We start from the raw sequence: 18492 nt of genomic DNA on the forward strand, positions 1-18492 counted from the left end.
GAAAATGGGACTGGTTCCTGATACCCGCCTCCCAGCGGCGGGAATGGGTACTAACCACCTGGCCGACCACTGTGTGTGCCGGAAGTTTTTGAATTTCTGTCGGACTTCAGAAAATACAGCTATATATATATCTGACAGGTAAGTTTCATGAACAAACTTTGTATTACAAATATGCAAGGTATGAAAAACAGATACAGTACTTAAATTATAATACTAAAAAGTAAGTGATGGTAATTGGAAGGCACTTCAATATGGGAAAGCATTATCCCTCCAAATGATTTCGGATTGACATAAAAAACTCCCCCCGAGTTTTACAGACCCACTGATAACGTCCTGGGATGAAGGCGAAGTACGCAGAGAGAGAGAGAGAGAGAGGAGAGAGAGAGAGAGGAGAGAGAGAGAGAGACGAGAGAGAGAGAGAGAGAGAGAGAGAGAGAGAGAGAGAGAGAGAGAGAGACTGCAATGAAGGAAAGCTTCTTCCTGGCTGGGGTTAAATGGAGATTACATGTTGAAAGGAATAGTTGTCACTTCAAAGGGTGTCATGGTAATCGCTCTATAGCGAAGAAACATATATTAGAGGAAAGGAAAATGTATCTTCTTTGAGTAGGTCTGCAGCAAGGAGGCACTCCCGCACGTGTTTGAGGCGCCTGTTCTCATGATTGTTCGAGAATACTTAGGTGTGTTGTGGAACTCCAGCAGGCGGCCATTGTCGGAAACTCCCCATTTTATGATGTAACATTTCACCTAGATCCTTCTAAAAATTTCCTGTCGAGGGATGATGGCACTTGCTGGTTAAGCTCTGCCCTTTTCAGCCCTGCCCCAAGATTGATATATATATATATGTACATGACCCTGAGGAAGCAGAAGAAATCAGATCATCAGAGATAAGAGAAGGAAGAGACGAATGATAAGAGAGAAAGAGGACGCACGAGAGAGGGTGGGAACTGAAACAAGTGTGGGAACTGAAACAAGTGAAGTCCATAGACGGAGAGAGAGAGAGAGATCTTATTGTTGAGTAACCCTTTCAGAGAAGGAAAGTCATACATATGGGTTTTGAGGTGTAATCCGCCCTTCAAGTTTCAAGACTTAAGATATTTCTTTCTGCAATACAAAGTCAAGAAGCCATGTGAAGTTTCTACTGTCCCCTTTTGTGAAGCCCTCGCTTTGAACTGTTCAAAACAGCTGCAAAACCTGGCCACCAAATATTTCATAACCACACTGTTTCCCCTTTTTCACATATTGTCAGATTTAGTTTTATGTAAATAGGAGAAACCATTCTGCACTTATCTTTGTTAATAAGCTTGTAAATAAACTTCTATTCTGTTTGACTTTCTTTCTATATTCGTATCCCGAGTTGCAATTGTTGGTGTTGAATCCTTTTTGTTTATTATAATAAAGAACCTGAGCGGATCTTGGTCCGTAACAAGTGGCAACCTTAGGCCAGGATATTCGGCACCGTAACAGATTGAAACAAGGAGAATATAGAAAGAACCAGAATGAGTGAGATGATGAAAGAGTTTATTGAGTCTGGTAAGCTTCTGGGTCTAAAGGGGAATGATCTCTATCAGTATGTTGAAAGGAAAGAGAGAGAAAAGAATGAGAGAGATGAAAGAGCAGTTGAGAGAGAAGTAATGAAAATGCAGCAAGAGAGAAAAATAGTGATAAAGTAACAGGAAGAAAGAGAGAAAGAGTACACTTAACAGTCAAGACAGGCGAGAACGAAAATGAAGCTGATGATTTAGGTATGAGTGCAGTGCTGAAATTAGTACATACCAAAGTTTAATGGAGAAGACGTTACGAAATATTTCGTGTCTTTTGAGAAGTTGATGGAAAGATTAGGTTCTCCTAAAGAAAAGTGGACTCTATATTTACAGCCAGCTTTGCATGGTAGGGCGCTTACTGTGTATAGTTAATACATAAGATCTTAAATTTGCAATTTTTTACAGTCTGTTAAACTCCATGTTCACAAGCCAACAGTGACCCCAAAAGCTGAAACCTGATTTAAAGTGCCTGTACCGCATATACTGGATAGTACGTACTTACATTCCAAACAAAAGAGACAAAGGTCAGTAATATATATATATTATATAAACATCCCTAATTCACGGACTCCGGATTTGCGGACTTCTCTCTGGAACATATACCCCCATTTGTCACAAGAAATTCGCCTATTTGCAGTATTTTTCTATGAGAAACATCCACAAATTCCAGTCTTTTGTTTTTTTTCTATCAATTTCATCACAAAATTCACTTTTTGTGATAAAACTATTAAAAAAAAAATAGGTAAACAGTGAACCCCCGTATTCACAGATTTCTCTACGGAACATATATAAACCCCTTATTTGCAGAAAATCCACCTATTCGCAGTATTTTTCTATGAAAAATATCCACAAATTCCTGTTTTTTTTTTATCAATTTCATCATAAAATGCAATTTTTGTGATAAAATGTTAAAAACCAGGTATAAACATTTTTAATTTTTTTTTTTAGTTTACCTAACAAAATAGGCAGTTTTAAGCATTTTTATAGGGGTTCCAACTATTCATTCAATCAGTGTGTGTGTGTGTGTGTGTGTGTGTGTGTGTGTGTTGTACCCATCCCATGCCAAAATGGGGGGAACACTGTAGTATAATCAACTTCTCATTCAGAAACACACTACAATTAGTACAGGCAGTCCCCGGGTTACGACGGTCTTGGCTTACGACGCTTTTCAATTATATTCATCAGACATTATTTCCAAGGTTACGACGCATGTTCCAGGGTTACGACGCCTACAACGCTCATCTGGCAGATGAAATATGACACCAAAAATGCAAAATAATCAATATTTCAAGGTTTTTTTGATGAAAAATGCCATAAGAATGCAGTTTACATAGTTTTCAATGCACCCAAAGCATTAAAAGTAAGGTTTTCTTAGGATTTTTTATGATGTTTCAGCTTACGACAATTTTCGGCTTACGATGCGTCTCAAGAACGGAATCCCCGTCGTAACCCGGGGACTGCCTGTACTTTGAAAATCAGCATGCAACTACTACAACATGATGACACACACAAGAAAGAAAATCTTGATAATTAACATATCACTAACATTTTATAAGTTCAGATGGGGAAACGTGTACATTTTGTTTCAGACTATAGCTACTGCAATTATACAATTTAAAAAAATGCAAAACCCACACTGAAATTACCAAAACCTTTAAAAAAAAAGGAATCAAAATAACTTTACTTCCTTAACCTATGATTCTGTGGGCATTTGATTATAAAATCTCTTATTAACAGCAAGTACACAAATATATACTCTCAACCATATATGTACCAGTACCAATAAAATTCAACTCTACTAGGTTCACAATAAAATGTTTTGTGACTAAGCAATGAAATTCTTTTGATATTACCACAGGACTTTTCTAACATACAGAGAGATCTCTTTGTAAATGTAAAAAATTTATTACTTAATGGTTTTGTATTTAATCTAAAAAATATACTTTCAGTTTGGCTTTTCAAACTTCCTATCCAATTAAACTAGTTTTCTTTAATTGAGTGTTTTTCAATACAAAAAAAACTGAAATTGTGCATACTACTCAAAACCAAAATAGTACTGTATTCTATACGCAATTATTATTTAGGAATCTCCTTCAACAAAGTCAATGAACACTGATTTAATAAAAAGAGAAAGAACAACAGCACTCATTTCACAACTGGGCAAAGAACTGACTGAACTATAGTGATGCTTATAACCGATACAAGATTTTTCAATATAAAGCAACTGGCAAATGAGCTTCATTGCATCCTTATTCTAGTTACAATGAAATAACCAATTCACTACTAAACATGCAAATGCTCAGCACACAATAATTCAGTGCTTCAACATACAAGTGCCACCTTTCATGAGTTACAACGCATAAAAGTGATGTTTATAATTCATGAGTTACAACGCATAAAAGTGATGTTTATAATTCAAAGACCAATCACCTTTTTTTCTTGACATTTAAAAAACAAATAGCATGACAAAAGACCTCCCATACAATATTGCAATTACAGTTATGTGACTCAAAATATTTCAGTCAACCAACTGGTTGTAAAGTTGTTTCAAAAATGGGAAAATCAAGTACTCCACATCCAATTTCAATATTTTCTATACCTAAGAAAGCAAACAAATAAGAGTAAACTTACCTCCAACTGTATCGAGCATGCGATAAAATCTGTACTCCAGATGAAGCTGTGGAGCTTTGGCTTTTATTGGTTCCTGAAAAACAAATGGGAAAAGAATAATGTCTGTACTCAAAATCACAAACTTAATTCAACAAAACATAAACAAACAAGGAAGATACAAAAGACTAATAGTATTGAGCTAAAAACATCTATCCTTGAGACACTTTCAGTCAACATTTCCTCATGTATGAAAGTTATTCCTTCTAAGCAGAATCAATATTTCTAAAATACAACTGGCACTTGTATATTAGCATTCACTTTACTTTCTTCATAAGTCTAAATGTTCTAACCAAGTTATCTTCCCCACCAACCACCTCTACCACCATTCATATTACACATCTATTGTATTTCTAACGCTACATACAGTAGTAGTATCTTTTTATTCTTAAACTATTAGTGATTACACACACACACACACACACACATTTCTTGTCCTGGTTAAATCTGTTTTGCCATTAAGGAATTCTCCAATCTATTTTTCTTACTTTAAATAATTACCACATATGTACCTTCTTCGTTTTATAAGTTTGGTTCTTGCAATTCTATACGTACCTTCTTCATTTTACTATACGTATAATGTTTGGTTCTTGCAATTCTAAGACATCAACTCTATCACCATGACTTAATGGCATACAAGAGAAGAGAACAAACATGCTTATTCCATTATGGGTCAATTCACACTGCTGTATATATATGGATCCTCAGACAGATTCGCACAATAGGGAATTCTTTTTGCACTAACATTTTTACACAGACATCAGTGACACTATTCACACTATACATTCTGTACCTTTTATGTATGATGCAAATGTCTTTTGCACATTTTCTGATTGGAAAATGTCTCGGAAAAACAAAACATACACACATTCTAAAGAATGATAAAAGTTTTTTGTAAACCTTACATACATGGAAGCTACAGAAGAATGAACAGTGGGCAGACTTAACTGTGTTAACAACCTAATTGATTTTATGGACATACTATACAGTATGAACTGACCCAATTTTAGGAATCTTTCCCCGACCCCATTTTAAGAATCTTTCCCTAACTATACAGTATGAACTGACCCCATTTTAGGAATCTTTCCCTAACACAAAAACTCAAGTCAGCCACATATGTACTCTTTTGCCATTATACTGCAGCATCTTACTTGCAATCTAATCAACTTCATGTCTTTTCCTTTTCTTAATCTCTTAATATTAGATTTCTCTCCTACCATCTAAATTTGACAAATCTTTAAATTACTCATCTAGACAAAAAGGATTCTCTTCAGACAGCATTCAATCAAATGCATCTTGGCATCCAAGAGCTATTTGTTTATTAATCTTTCTCTCTGTATATTCTTCTCCAAAGAATCATTTCACCCCAAAAACATTCTCAAGATTTATGGTACCCATCCATATTATTTCTATAATCTTAAACATTTCTTAACTTGCTCTATAGTTGTCAATATTGTCACCAACTTTAACTACTGATGCCAGACTTTCTATTTACAGAGGTGGATAACATTTTCTGTGCCTTCATAAGTCTCCATCCTACTGCTTCTGTTTCTACTACAATGAACGCCCACCTATTTGCCATTCCGGATTTGCGGATTTTTCATTGGAACGTATTACACATTATTAAAGAAAACTTGCCTAATATGCGCTAAAGCATTTTTAGAGGGGTATCAAGTGTCAAGTATTTGTGGATTTCAGCTATTTGCAGGGGATTGTGGTAAGCATCCCCCTGAATCCCTGGGGATGACTGAACGTGGCATTTCACATTCCTCATTGCTTGCTAAAATGCCCATTTGGAATTCAGGCTATTTTCTAGCTGCTGCACTAAAACTTCAACAATTTTACAATTTGTAAATGATCTTTCAATTGTAATTCTGCCAAGAATCTTAGCATACCTTACTCGTCACATTCAAGATCTCCATTTTCTTTGTATTGGCCCATCTGTCTCCAATGAATAAAAGAGGCCTAAAGCAGTTATCATAAACTTTGGGTATTTACTCTTACGGCATTTTAACTTGCCAGAAGTTTACCAAACTACTACTGCTCCTCACCCTAGCTACTGCTTCACCCTGGCTACTGCTACTCTTTTTGTTATTGTCCTCTCAGTGCCATGTGTTCCTAAAGCAATAGGCATTTATAGGCATTCTACCTTCCAAATTAATGGCGTTCCACTTTCTAACTCCTGATTGCTCTTTTTGCACATTTAAGGCATTAACTGACAAGTTATAAAAATCATCAATAATGAAAGAGCAAACAAATAATGCATTTCAGGGTTGAAGGGAATCTCTTACCGCAAGTACCAGTTATACTTAGCAATCCTAAACATCTCTTGAGAGACTACTTATTAAATTTAATAGTACACAGTACTCAGTTTTGTTTTATGTTGATTTTTAGTCCTCTCACCTCTATTCAACTACAGTGGTACCTCGAGATACGAAATTAATCCGTTCTGAGGCGGCCTTCGTATCATGAGTTTTTCGTATTCGTATCTTGAACCGCATTTTACATGTAAAATGCCTAATCCGTTCCAAGCCCTACAAAAACACCCCAGTAAATTATATTTCCAGGCTTACAACACGTTCTAGGGTTATGACGCCGATCCGACGGAAGAAATATGACTCCAAAAAGGCAAAATACTGTACATACTTGAGTAATATTCAACTGCATGTAAAGTTCAGCCCCATTTTTACTGCATATATTAGGACTTTAGCATAAGTCCCTTAGCAATTAGCCTAGCCTATGTTAGCAGTTGCTACTGTAGCCTAGTCTATGATTCTGACATCTAAATCTAAGAAGCTAAAAGCTTAGAATATGCCAATAAAATGTATAAATAATCAGTATGTACTCATTTCAAATAATTATTAATACACAAACAAACAAAAAAAACTTTCCAACCGTTTGTTTACATCCAGCATTTAAAAGTACCGAACGATCGCCAAGCAATCACTTTTCCTAGCACACAATACGCCATAAATTTTCATTATCTCTCTTCAACTAATGAAACTACCAAACAGTATATTAACTATTCATTTCTATTCTGTATTCTGTCTTTACCTAATGGAGTTACCGAGTTACTAACAGCTATAATGAAACATATACGTAATATTAAAACAGAAGAAGAATCTAGAAAATACGTATTTGTTGGCTTCGATGATAGCAGTCAGATTTATTTTAAATTTTATATCTAATTCACAATTTGTTTTTTAAATGTATTGCATGTAAAAAACTTCCAATGATCGACAAGCAATAACTTTACACAGTAAGCCATAAATTTTCATTATCTCTCTTCAAGTACTGAAACTACCAAACAGTATAATAACCATTCATTTCTATTCTTTATTCTATCTTTACCTAATTTTTTTTTTATTAAATGTATTGCATGAATAAGTTTTTCAATTTACAGCATCCTTTTACCAATAGAATACATAGAGCACAAGGGGTAGATGCTGACCAATAGGAGAGCAGGATCTTATGGGGTGACTAGCATCAGGAACCAATGGGAGAGCGGGAGGATGGAGGCGAGTTTACTCAGTTGGTGGTGCGCGAGTTTTAAAATTGTTCTCAGTGGTCCGGGCGAATCTCGGGACTTTACGGCAACAACCTTTCGTAACTTGAACATTTTCGTATGTAGAGCCAAAAAAATCTTCGTATTTGCTTTCGTATGTCGAGTTTTTCGTAAGTTGAGCCTTTCGTATGTCGAGGTACCACTGTACTACCCACTGATTTGCCTTCTACAAGGTCTTCTTCAAGTATAATACGTATACAATAAAGGATTCAAGACTAATCCTTATCTCAAAATCTTTTGATACGCTAGGCAGTATTTACTCTTGGGCTTCTAACAAAGCTCTATCAATAACTGAGATATTTTCAAAGAAAATCAGTAACTTTCCTCATAATATAACACCAGCCATAATTTTTTCAAATTTCTAATCTTACCCCTTCCTTTGTCAGGTTCGTATATTCTGGTTTGCTCATCAACAAGCAGTTCCCAAGTTGCTATTAGAAAAATGATATTTTTATAATAAAATAAAGTTTCAAATATACTTACCCAGTAACGATATAGCTAAGAGTTTCACTCGCCCAGCTGTTAATTTCTGAAATTTGCGGATTGCGCTAATTTTCTGTTCTGTTTTGGCTAGGTAACAATGACCCCGCCCACTTGTGGGGTAAGAGAGGAACCACTTGGCAGAGCTGTTTGTTTCATGCCTTTAAAAAGAAAAGACCAAGCTAGGGGTCGGAGGGTGGGCTCCAATTGTATAATTGCCCAGTAATTATATATAGCTGATTCCCACATTGAGGGATGGTGGGATGCATGGATATTTTTTCTACCTCAAACTCTTTACCAATATTATATAAAAAATGTTTGCGATTCCTCACCTGATACGAGGTGATGCAGGAAGTACTGCCTCTGGATGTCACTCATCTTATCATGTAGAGACGTAGCTGTGGAGCTAGTAAGCTTCTACTACTTTCGTGGGACCCTCGTGGCAAAGGCAATTTCCGACGGCCAACAAAGGATAGGTAAATTACCCCTGCCCAGGGTTCAATACCAATACACACCAGCAGAAAAACTGTTATTTATTTCCAAATAATGTTTAAAATAAATTACCACCACCACCCTACCAAAGGACTGGAGGGTACTCAAGCACTTCTTACCTCCAGGCTTCCGAAAAAACATGTACACCTTTTATCTAGGAGAAAAAAAGATTTTAGGAAGGGATGCTTCCTACACTTCCTTTCCCAACACCACACCAGCCACAAGAAAAGGACCCAAAGTACTACAATCATCATACAGTTTCAATAACTTGTAGATAATGAGACACACAGACTGATTTACATTTCCAAAATGTAAATTTAAAATTGCTGATAAGGAAAGAATTCTTTTGAAAGCCAAAGAAGTGGCCACTGCTCTAATCTCATGAGCTTTCACTTTATACAAAGGGACCAGGTCTTCCTGAACTGACGAGCGAGCCTCCCTGATCACATCTCATGGAAAGAATGGCAGAGCATTCTTAGACAAAGGTCTAGACAGGTTCTTGACAGAGCAACACAGACTGCAAGAATTGCCACGGATGTCCTTAGTTCTGTGCTAGTAGTATATATCTTAAAGATCTCACTGGACAAAAAGATCTTTCCACGTCATCGGATCCCAGTACTTGTGTCAGGGTCTTAATAGAGAAAGAATACGGCCATGGTTTAGAGGGGGACTCGTTATTGGCCAAAAAGCTGAGGGAATATGAACAGATAGTATTTCCCTTCAAAAATCCTACCCTTTTATCCAAAGCATGCACTTCACTGATCCTCTGCCTTCCTCAAAGATCTCAGAAAAAGTTGTTCTTGAGATAGAATGCACAGGTTCAAAGCAAGGACTTGACAACCACTTTAAAACTAAGTTGAGATTCCAAGGTACTGCAGGTAAGTGTGTACCCTTGGAGGTGTCAAGACTCAATAAGGTCTGAAATGTCCAGAGGATAAGCCTAATCCTCTATGACAAAAGACTGACCCCAACATGGCTCTATAGCCTGATTGGTGGATGTTGAAAGGTTCCTTGCTGAACTTACATGTAATAAAAAGTCAGCAATTTGAGACAGAGGTCTGAGGAGGAAACACTGACAGTCCTGCACCACTCTCTTAAGATCCTCCACTTATTCTGGTAGATTGCCTTCTACATCTAGCGATTACCTCTGCAGCTGCTTTAGAAAAACCTTTTTCTAAGGAGAATCTTGACAGTTTGAAGCCTGCCAGAGCCAGAGAAGACAGGCCTTGGGGGAACCTCTGGAAGTGTGGTTGTCTGAGCAGCTGCCTCTTTTGAGAGAGCAACCTCAGGAAGTCCACTAGGTGATCGATGACATTGGGGAACCATTCCTTTGAGGGCCAGAAAGGAGCTACTAGAATTAGAGATACATTCTAGTGAGACAGAAACTTGTCTATCAAATTGAATGGGGGGAAAGGCTAATAGATCTTTGTTTGACCAGTCCAGGAGAAAAGCGTCTACTGGCCAGGCTTGAGGATCCATCGTTGGTTTTCCCCAAATTTCCCACAAGTCTAAGCTGGATCCAAAGTCCATTCCATCAAGAGGATTTGGCCCTGACAGCTTAGCTCATCTGCTAATACATTGGTCTCTCCTTGGATAAAACTGATTATCATCCTGGTATCATTCTGTTCAGTCTAGAAGAGAAGATTTCTCGCTGCCTCGTACAGAGAGAACGACAGAGTCCCTCCTTGCTTCACTATGTAAGAGAGCACTGTTGAGTTGTCCAAGTGGACTACAGTCGTCTTGTTCTTTACTTCTTGAGAGAAGGAATGGAGGCCTAAATGTACAGCCTTTAGTTCTTTCACATTTATGTGAAAAGACTTGAGCTCTGGGAACCAGATCCATGACACCTCGCTCTTCTCTAAAAGAGCGCCCCATCCTAAGTCTCACATTTTATACTTAATTATATGTATGTACACTAGATTTATTGGAAACTGAAATAAATCTGGTTGATGCTTTCCTGTCTAAATCTGTAAGAGTGGGTTCTTCCTTCCTAGGCTAAAGTAAGTTTGTTACAAAAACTGACTGAACATTAGTATTTATTACATTTTCTTATTCTTATGAATAGGCAATTTTTACTTTACTGTACCCACTCAGGAAGTCCACTATACTTCACATTACACAACACTATGCACTTGCTGCTAGCCCTCTTCACTCTCTTTGGTATTTCTACTAACATTTACTTGCTGCAGTGTTGTATTTAATACGCTGTGTATTTTTTTAGTCTGTTAATATATATTTATATACCTATGCATACAAGTAAGCATTACATTTAGTCTGCGTGCAAACAGAAATTGCATTATGAAAAACAGTCCAGTTACTGTGCTGAGTGTCAAAAATCTAAAACTATATAGGGAATTTTGGTTGAATTCCTTGTTTTTACACTTCTTTATCTTTTTTCCTTACACTCTGTGTAACCATGCCTCATCTGAACTATGATGTTGTATACCTTTATACTACAGTGGTACCTCGAGATACGAAAGGCTCAACTTACGAAAAACTCGAGATACGAAAGCTAATGCAAAAAATTTAACGGCTCTACATACAAAAAGTTTTCAAGATACGAAAGGTTTCTGAAAGTCCGAGATTCGCCCGGATAACAATTTTGAAACTCGCGCCGCGCGCTGCCATCTTAGTACTAGTAGACTCGCCACCATCCTCCTGCTCTCCCATTGGTTCCTGGTGCTAGTCACCGCCATGAGATCCTTCTCTCCTATTGGACAGCATCCCTCCCTTCATGCATCTTATACGTACGTGGTGGCATACCTATCTCGGCCTCTTCGTACCAACATCTTTATCACACGCACGCGGCATTCGTTCGGTCCAACAATTTAGTTTAGTAACGTAAATTCGTTAGTGATTTTGTTGTGCTACTTTATCGTGTTGTGTGAGAACCTAATTTAGTATACGTACAGTAGTACCTCGAGATACGAAATTAATCCGTTCCGAGGCGTCCTTCGTATCATGAGGTTTTCGTTTCTTGGACCACATTTTACATGTAAAATGGCTAATCTGTTCCAAGCCCTACAAAATCACCCCAGTAAATTATATTTCCAGGCCTAAAACACATGTTCTAGGGTTATGACGCCAATCCGACGGAAGAAATATGACTCCAAAAAGGCAAAATACTGTACATACTTGAGTAATATTCCACTGCATGTAATGTTCAACCCCATTTTTACTGCATAGAGGTATTAGGACTTTAGCATATGTCCCTTAGCAATAAGCCTAGCCTATGTTAGTGGTTGCTACTGTAGCCTAGTCTATGATTCTGACATCTAAACCTAAGAAGCTAAAAGCTTAGAATATGCCAATAAAATGTATAAATAATCAGTATGTACTCATTTCAAATAATTATTAATTAATCATTAACTATAAAACACAAACAAAAACAAAAAAAACCTTCCAATCGATTGTTTACATCCAGCTCTTACCGTCTTACGAGTACCGAACGAACGCCAAGCAATCACTTTTCCTAGGACACAGTAAGCCATAAATTTTCATTAGTATCTCTTCAACTAATGAAACTACCAAACAGTATAATAACCATTCATTTCTATTCTTTATTCTATCTTTACCTAATGTTTTTTTTTATTATATGTATTGCATGAATAAGTTTTTCAATTTACAGCATCCTTTTACCAACAGAATACTTAAAGCACAAGGTGTAGATGCTGAACAATAGGAGAGCAGGATCTTATGGGGTGACTAGCATCAGGAACCAATGGGAGAGCAGGAGGATGGTGGCGAGTTTACTCAGCTGGCGGCGCTGGAGTTTTAAAATTGTTCTCGGTGGTCCGGGAGAATCTCGGGACTTTACAGCAACAACCTTTCGTATCTTGAAAACTTTTCGTATGTAGAGCTGTAAAATTTTTCGTATTTGCTTTCGTATGTCGAGTTTTTCGTAAGTTGAGCCTTTCGTATGTCGAGGTACCACTGTACTACATAACTTAATTACGTACAGTATAGTCATGGGTCCCAAGAAAGTTGCTGAAGTTCACAGAAAGAAGAGAATGCTTTCTATGGAGACAAAAATGGAGATAATATAAAAGTATGAAGCTGGCTTGCGGTTGAGTGTGATCGCTAACGAATACGGCCGAAATCCGTCGACGATAGGCATCATCCGTAAGCAGAAGGAAGCCATCAAAGCAGCTACACCTTCCAAGGGCATGACTATTTTGTCCAACAAGAGGAGCCATGTGCATAATGAAATGGAAAGGCTGCTTCTTGTATGGATTGAGGACAAAGAAATCGATGGCGATGCGATAACCGAGACGGCAATCTGCCAAAAGGCCAGCGCTATTTTCTGCAATTTGATTGCCCAAGCCGGAGACGACGGTGGAGAGGGGACATCAACAGCAACCCCAGAGTTCAAGGCTTCTCATGGGTGGTTTGAAAAATTCCGTAAACGGACTGGCATCCATTCGGTGGTGAAGAAATTGAAATTACGTAAAGTATACGTAAAACAGTAAAAAGAAATGTAAAAATAAATTCATTGTTTATAGGTCAATTTAGCTTTATTATGAAATTTACTGGGGTGATTATGGAGGGCTTGGAACGGATTAGCCATTTTACATGTAAAATGTGGTCCAAGATACGAAAAACTCATGATACGAAGGGCGCCTCGGAACGGATTAATTTTGTATCTCGAGGTACTACTGTACTATCAATCTGCAACTCAGCCCCCTCAACTTTTGCACAAATGTCTTTCCAGGCCCCAAAAACTATGGGTTCAGCAACTCTAATCCCTGGCTCTAACAGAAATCCAGTACAGTGTTTCCCCCTTATTCGCGGGGGATGTGTACCATAACCCCCGTAAATTGTCAGATTCTGCAAATAGTTGAAACCCCTACAAAAATGCTTAAAACTGCAAATTTTGTTAGTTAAAACTCAAGAAATACCCACTAAAAATGTTTATACCAGAGAGAAATCAACAAATACAAGTCCACGAATATGGGGGGGTTCACTGTACTACTAATTCTTCCTTTTAGCTTCTCTCTTTGTCCTTGACTTTATGCATCCTTCTGGGTCCTGCATAATCATCAACCTAACACTTTGCAGCTACAATCTTTTACTGCTGATTCCAATCATGCCTCCATCCTTTAATTCTGAATATTCCTTCCACTTTAGTCTCTTAACATCTAGCCTACTCTTTGTCTCTCTCTCCTTTTTTCTTTTTACAATTCTGATAGACAAAAAAAACATTACCATTACATAGCTATTAGTTTCCACTTACACAGCAGCCCAAGATTAGAACAAATGCAGTAGCATTCTTCTGTTTTGGTGTAGGTAATTAAACCCATCCACTTCTGGGGAGAAATAGGTATAATGTAGTTGGAACTCAATTCGTTTGTGCCCTATGCCCGTGAAAGGGGAGGTGGGATATGGACATACACTATTCAAAAAACACTCAGACATGGAGATACATTTGAAATAGACATTTAGCTAGCATTTAAACATGCTTGTTGTAATCTTGACTGGTGAGGGAGCTGTAACAGGCAGATACCGCCTTTGGTCTAAAGTTCCTCTCGACCTGTAGTGGCATGGTGGTAGAGCCAAGAGGGTTATCTTTACTATAGAGGGGCATTGCAACGTAGGAGTAAACTGAGTAAATTGCAGATGGCCAAAGATAACAATTGAAGAGATACATATACTTAGAGTAGACCCTCCCTATTCGCAGGGGATGGGTACCAGAACCTCTGTAAATAGCTGAAATCCCAAATAATTAAAACCCCTCTAAAAATGCCTAGAACTAGTTAAAATACAGAAAAACCCTCTAAAAAATTCTTACACCTGATTTTTTTAAATAGTTTTATCAGAAAAAGTCTATCTAGTCACACAAAAAATGAAAATACAGTAATTTGTGAATATTTCTCAGTGAAAAATACCACGAATAGGCAAATTTTCCGCAAATAATGGGCATACTATACGGTCCACTGAAAAATCCGCAATACAAGAAAAGACCATACAAATTTTACCTACGTACACCACACTAGAAAAATTTAACCCAACCATAAAAACCGATGACTGGTAGGTACTCTAAAAACATAGTATTGTCCCAAGCTTCCATATAACTCAACAATCTTATATCAAAAAGAGGAGACAGTGGAAAATATAAAGAATAGCTCCAATATTTCCTCCCTCAATACCATGTCAACCGCTGAAAAGGGGTCTAGCATACTACATTTTTCATAGACTGTTTCCATGTAACATAGGTAATGCATTGCAAACTCAGATTTGCATTTCCAAAAAATAGACTGAGAAATCACGGAGGAGATTTCACTTCAAAACCAGTGATGTGGCAACTGCCCTTATTTTATGGGCTTTCACTTTGCACAAGGGAAGATCATCTTGAACCTTCCTTCAAAGTTAACACATTCTGGATACAGGCAGCCCCCACTTATTGGCGGACTCGGTTAATGGTGATCCGGTTTTATGGCACTTGTCTAGCACCTTAAAATCGGCAATTTATGGTGCCACAATGCGCCGAATTTGGGTTATCGCCACCATAAGTGCCATAAGTCGTCGATTTTCAGGTAAAGACAGTTTTCACTTATCAGCAACCCCTGTCGATAACTGGGGGACTACCTGAAGTAGTGGTTGCGTTTTTTTTTTTACTGAACACCGTAGGTTTTGAGAGAGCCTCTGACGTCTTTCGTCCTCTCAATATAATACTTCAATGTCCTAAAGGTATAGACTACTCTCTCTTAATCTGATGGGCCCAGGATATCGACCAAACTCTTGATGCCAAACGAACATGGCCAGGGTTTAGACGGATTCTCGTTTTTCACCTAAAAACAGGGTTAGAGAGCAGTTCCACCTTTTAATCAAGTGCTTGAAGCTTGATCACTCTTTTTGCTGTGGTTAAACCCATTAAAACTAAAGTCTTCTTCGTCAGGTTTCTTAAAGAAAAGGAATTAAAGGGTTCGAATGGAGGACCTGAAATCCATTTGAAGACCACATCCAAATTCCAGGCAACTAATGGTGATGACTCTTGCTTTGCTTTGATGTGTCAGGTGATTTTATTAAATCACTGACATTGTGGTCAGTAGATATATTCACTTTCCTATGTTTGAACACTAGAGTTCAACATAGCTCTGTAACCTTTAATAATAGAGGTTGCTAATCCATGCGATGACCTCAAAAACAGCAAAAAATTCACAATTTAAATTAAATTGGTTTTAGAAAATGAGATACGATGTTCCCAACTCCAGTCTCTAAAAACTGCCCACTTGTCTGGTAGACTGCAGCAGAAGATAGGCACATACATTAGGCCTACAATTGCCTCTGCAGCTTTTCTTGAAAATCCTATTGATCTGACAAGCTCCTGGACAGTCTAAAGCCTGTCAGAGTGAGACTGGACAAATTTTGATGTGAGCAATATATGTGAAGCTATCTTGAGAAGCCTTCTCTTCAGCGGTAATAGTCTCGGATAATCTACCAGTAGTCTTAGAAGGTTCAGGAACCATTCCATCTGTGGCCAAAAGGGAGTTACTAGCACCACTGACATGTTGGAGTAGGTGACGAGTTTATTCAACACTTCCCTCACCGTGTTGAACAATGGGGAGACTGTTCTACCACTAAAAGTCAACGAAGGCAATCGACCTGGCTCTCTCAAGTATGTTTAGCTGACTGAGCTAACAAACCCTGTGTAGATTTTTTTTCTGTTGTGCTACTGTTACCTGTTCCAGAGTTGTTTGCAGAAACAACCATGAATGATCCAATGGGGCAAAAAGAAGACCTCTGAGAGGGAGCGACTCCTTTAAAGGTGAAAGAACACCACAATTCCCTCTTCTTAAGAAGTCTGGTAAAAGATTGTTGGAAGTTCTTCTGCACCATCTCTTAATGCCCTGTCAACATAAGAGAGAACCCAGAGTCAATCTGATGAGTTCTCTAGGGTTGAACAGTCTTCTATTTTCTTGGCTAAGGCACCCTCTGTCCAGTCCAAGAAACTCATCACTTCAAATACTTTGAAAACATATTTGGGAAGATGGTCCAACTCAGATGGCATGAATAAAATCATGGTCTAGTTAAAAGCATAGCGACCTGTCACATCAATGAAACTGGACACTCCCAGTCAAGGAGCTTCCCCAGTGGAATAAGACAAATACTTTTGCCATATCAAGTGCAATGGAGGCATTCAAAAGACTGCCTTGCCCAGGTCTCTCCTAGTACCCAACCAGGTATCAATGCAACCCAAAGCTTTCCTTGAAGAAGAGGAAAGAACAATCTTTGGTAATTTAGAGGCTCCTGCAGGTTGATGCATCAGGAATGCAGAACCTGGTTAACACAAGAGCTGCTAGAGAGAAGAAAGAAGGATAGCAAACTAAGAAGACTCAACAGAGATGATTAATGTGAAGTTGGCTGCTCTTCATCCAATGAGGAGGATCACTTGACACTGGAAGAGGTCTTTGCAAGAGGATCAAAATTTTGTTTAGTCATCATTGAACAGGGGTAAAGGACTGATCTACAATGGCAAAGGATGGATTGGAAAGCCGATGTCCTCCTTTAGATCCCAAATGTTTAATTGAATGGGGTTGAGCCACAACAGGTGAACCCTCTGACATGGGATACCACTGGTGCACAGCTGAGTTCACTAATACTGGGTGCTCAGGCACTGAATGCTCAAACACTGACTGCTTGGACCCTGGTTGCTTAGGCACTGTAGTCGCTCAGGGACTGGACGCTCAAAACACTGGGTGTTCGGAATCTGACATATCAATAAAATTGCTAAGCCACAGTTGGTAATCAATATCAGGAAGCTAACTAAGCTGATGAAAAAAGCACTACCAAAGGCACTGAATATTTCATCAAATGAAGATATCACAACTATCCGGTGAACTTCAGAATCTGAGAGCTGCTGAACAACCATGTACCATCACTGACCGGCAGAAATGAATCTTGAGCTGCCGTGTAAGTGGAAACTAACAGCTATGTAATACTCGGTAAGTTACTTATATAAAATGACAATTTTTAAAAGTATAATTTGAATTTTCCTAACATACAAAACCTCCGTCTTTACATGTGGGATTTACTTCCAGTGCAAGCTTGAAGCGACTGTTTAACTTGAAACAAGGTGGTTATTGATAGTTGGCTACCAATGGTAGGGGACAGAACAGCCCTTACATTATTTGATCTCATTTCTTTCCTATTAAACATATACAATATATGAATTTAAAAAAAACTGGTGCATTTACAGCTACATTTTTTACCTTTCCATTCAGATTCCTATCAATTTTCACTCTCACTTCAACTTCATAATGATCAGATCCACCCCATCTACTCTTTTCCCCCTATAACATTCATCAACTTGCCTTCCATTTATAATCTGTGTGTTCATCCCACCTTGTTTTATTATGAGTAAAGCAAAAACCTAAATTACTGCAGAAAATATATGGCCATGAGACACAGCTGGAAAAAATAATACTACTAGAATTATTATGTACCTCTTTTAGGAAGATGGTTAAAAAGTGATATCTAATATTTGTTTTGTCTCTAGAACTTTTTAAGATTGGCAAAAAAGATTTATAGAGGATTATGTATTTCCATTATATATGACTCAAAATTTCTTACAGTATTAAACAAGACTTTAAAATAAACAGTATGCTTCTTAAGGTTAGAAAACAAAAGCAATAATGAAAATGAAAGTAACATCTCCCATCCAGAACAGTATAGCAATGTCAAAACATCCTACACTCAAACTGGTTTACCAATAAATTTTACATCTGAACACTTTAGAATATGGACAAA

At 37.9% G+C, this 18492-nt stretch overlaps 1 protein-coding gene across 9 annotated transcripts in view; it reads right to left on the bottom strand.

Moving 5' to 3' along the window:
• LOC135227021 (casein kinase I-like) overlaps window positions 1–18492 on the bottom strand; it is a 239736-nt gene that overhangs the window by 192757 nt on the left and 28487 nt on the right. For all 9 annotated transcript variants that reach the window (XM_064266789.1, XM_064266792.1, XM_064266788.1 and 6 more), the window contains exon 3: window positions 4173–4245. In XM_064266789.1, coding sequence (XP_064122859.1) covers window positions 4173–4245 — 73 coding nt within the window. The remainder of the gene's footprint in view (window positions 1–4172; window positions 4246–18492) is intronic.

The sequence above is a fragment of the Macrobrachium nipponense genome, chromosome 15 (genome assembly GCF_015104395.2).
Source record: "Macrobrachium nipponense isolate FS-2020 chromosome 15, ASM1510439v2, whole genome shotgun sequence".
In the NCBI taxonomy this organism is placed as follows: domain Eukaryota; kingdom Metazoa; phylum Arthropoda; class Malacostraca; order Decapoda; family Palaemonidae; genus Macrobrachium; species Macrobrachium nipponense.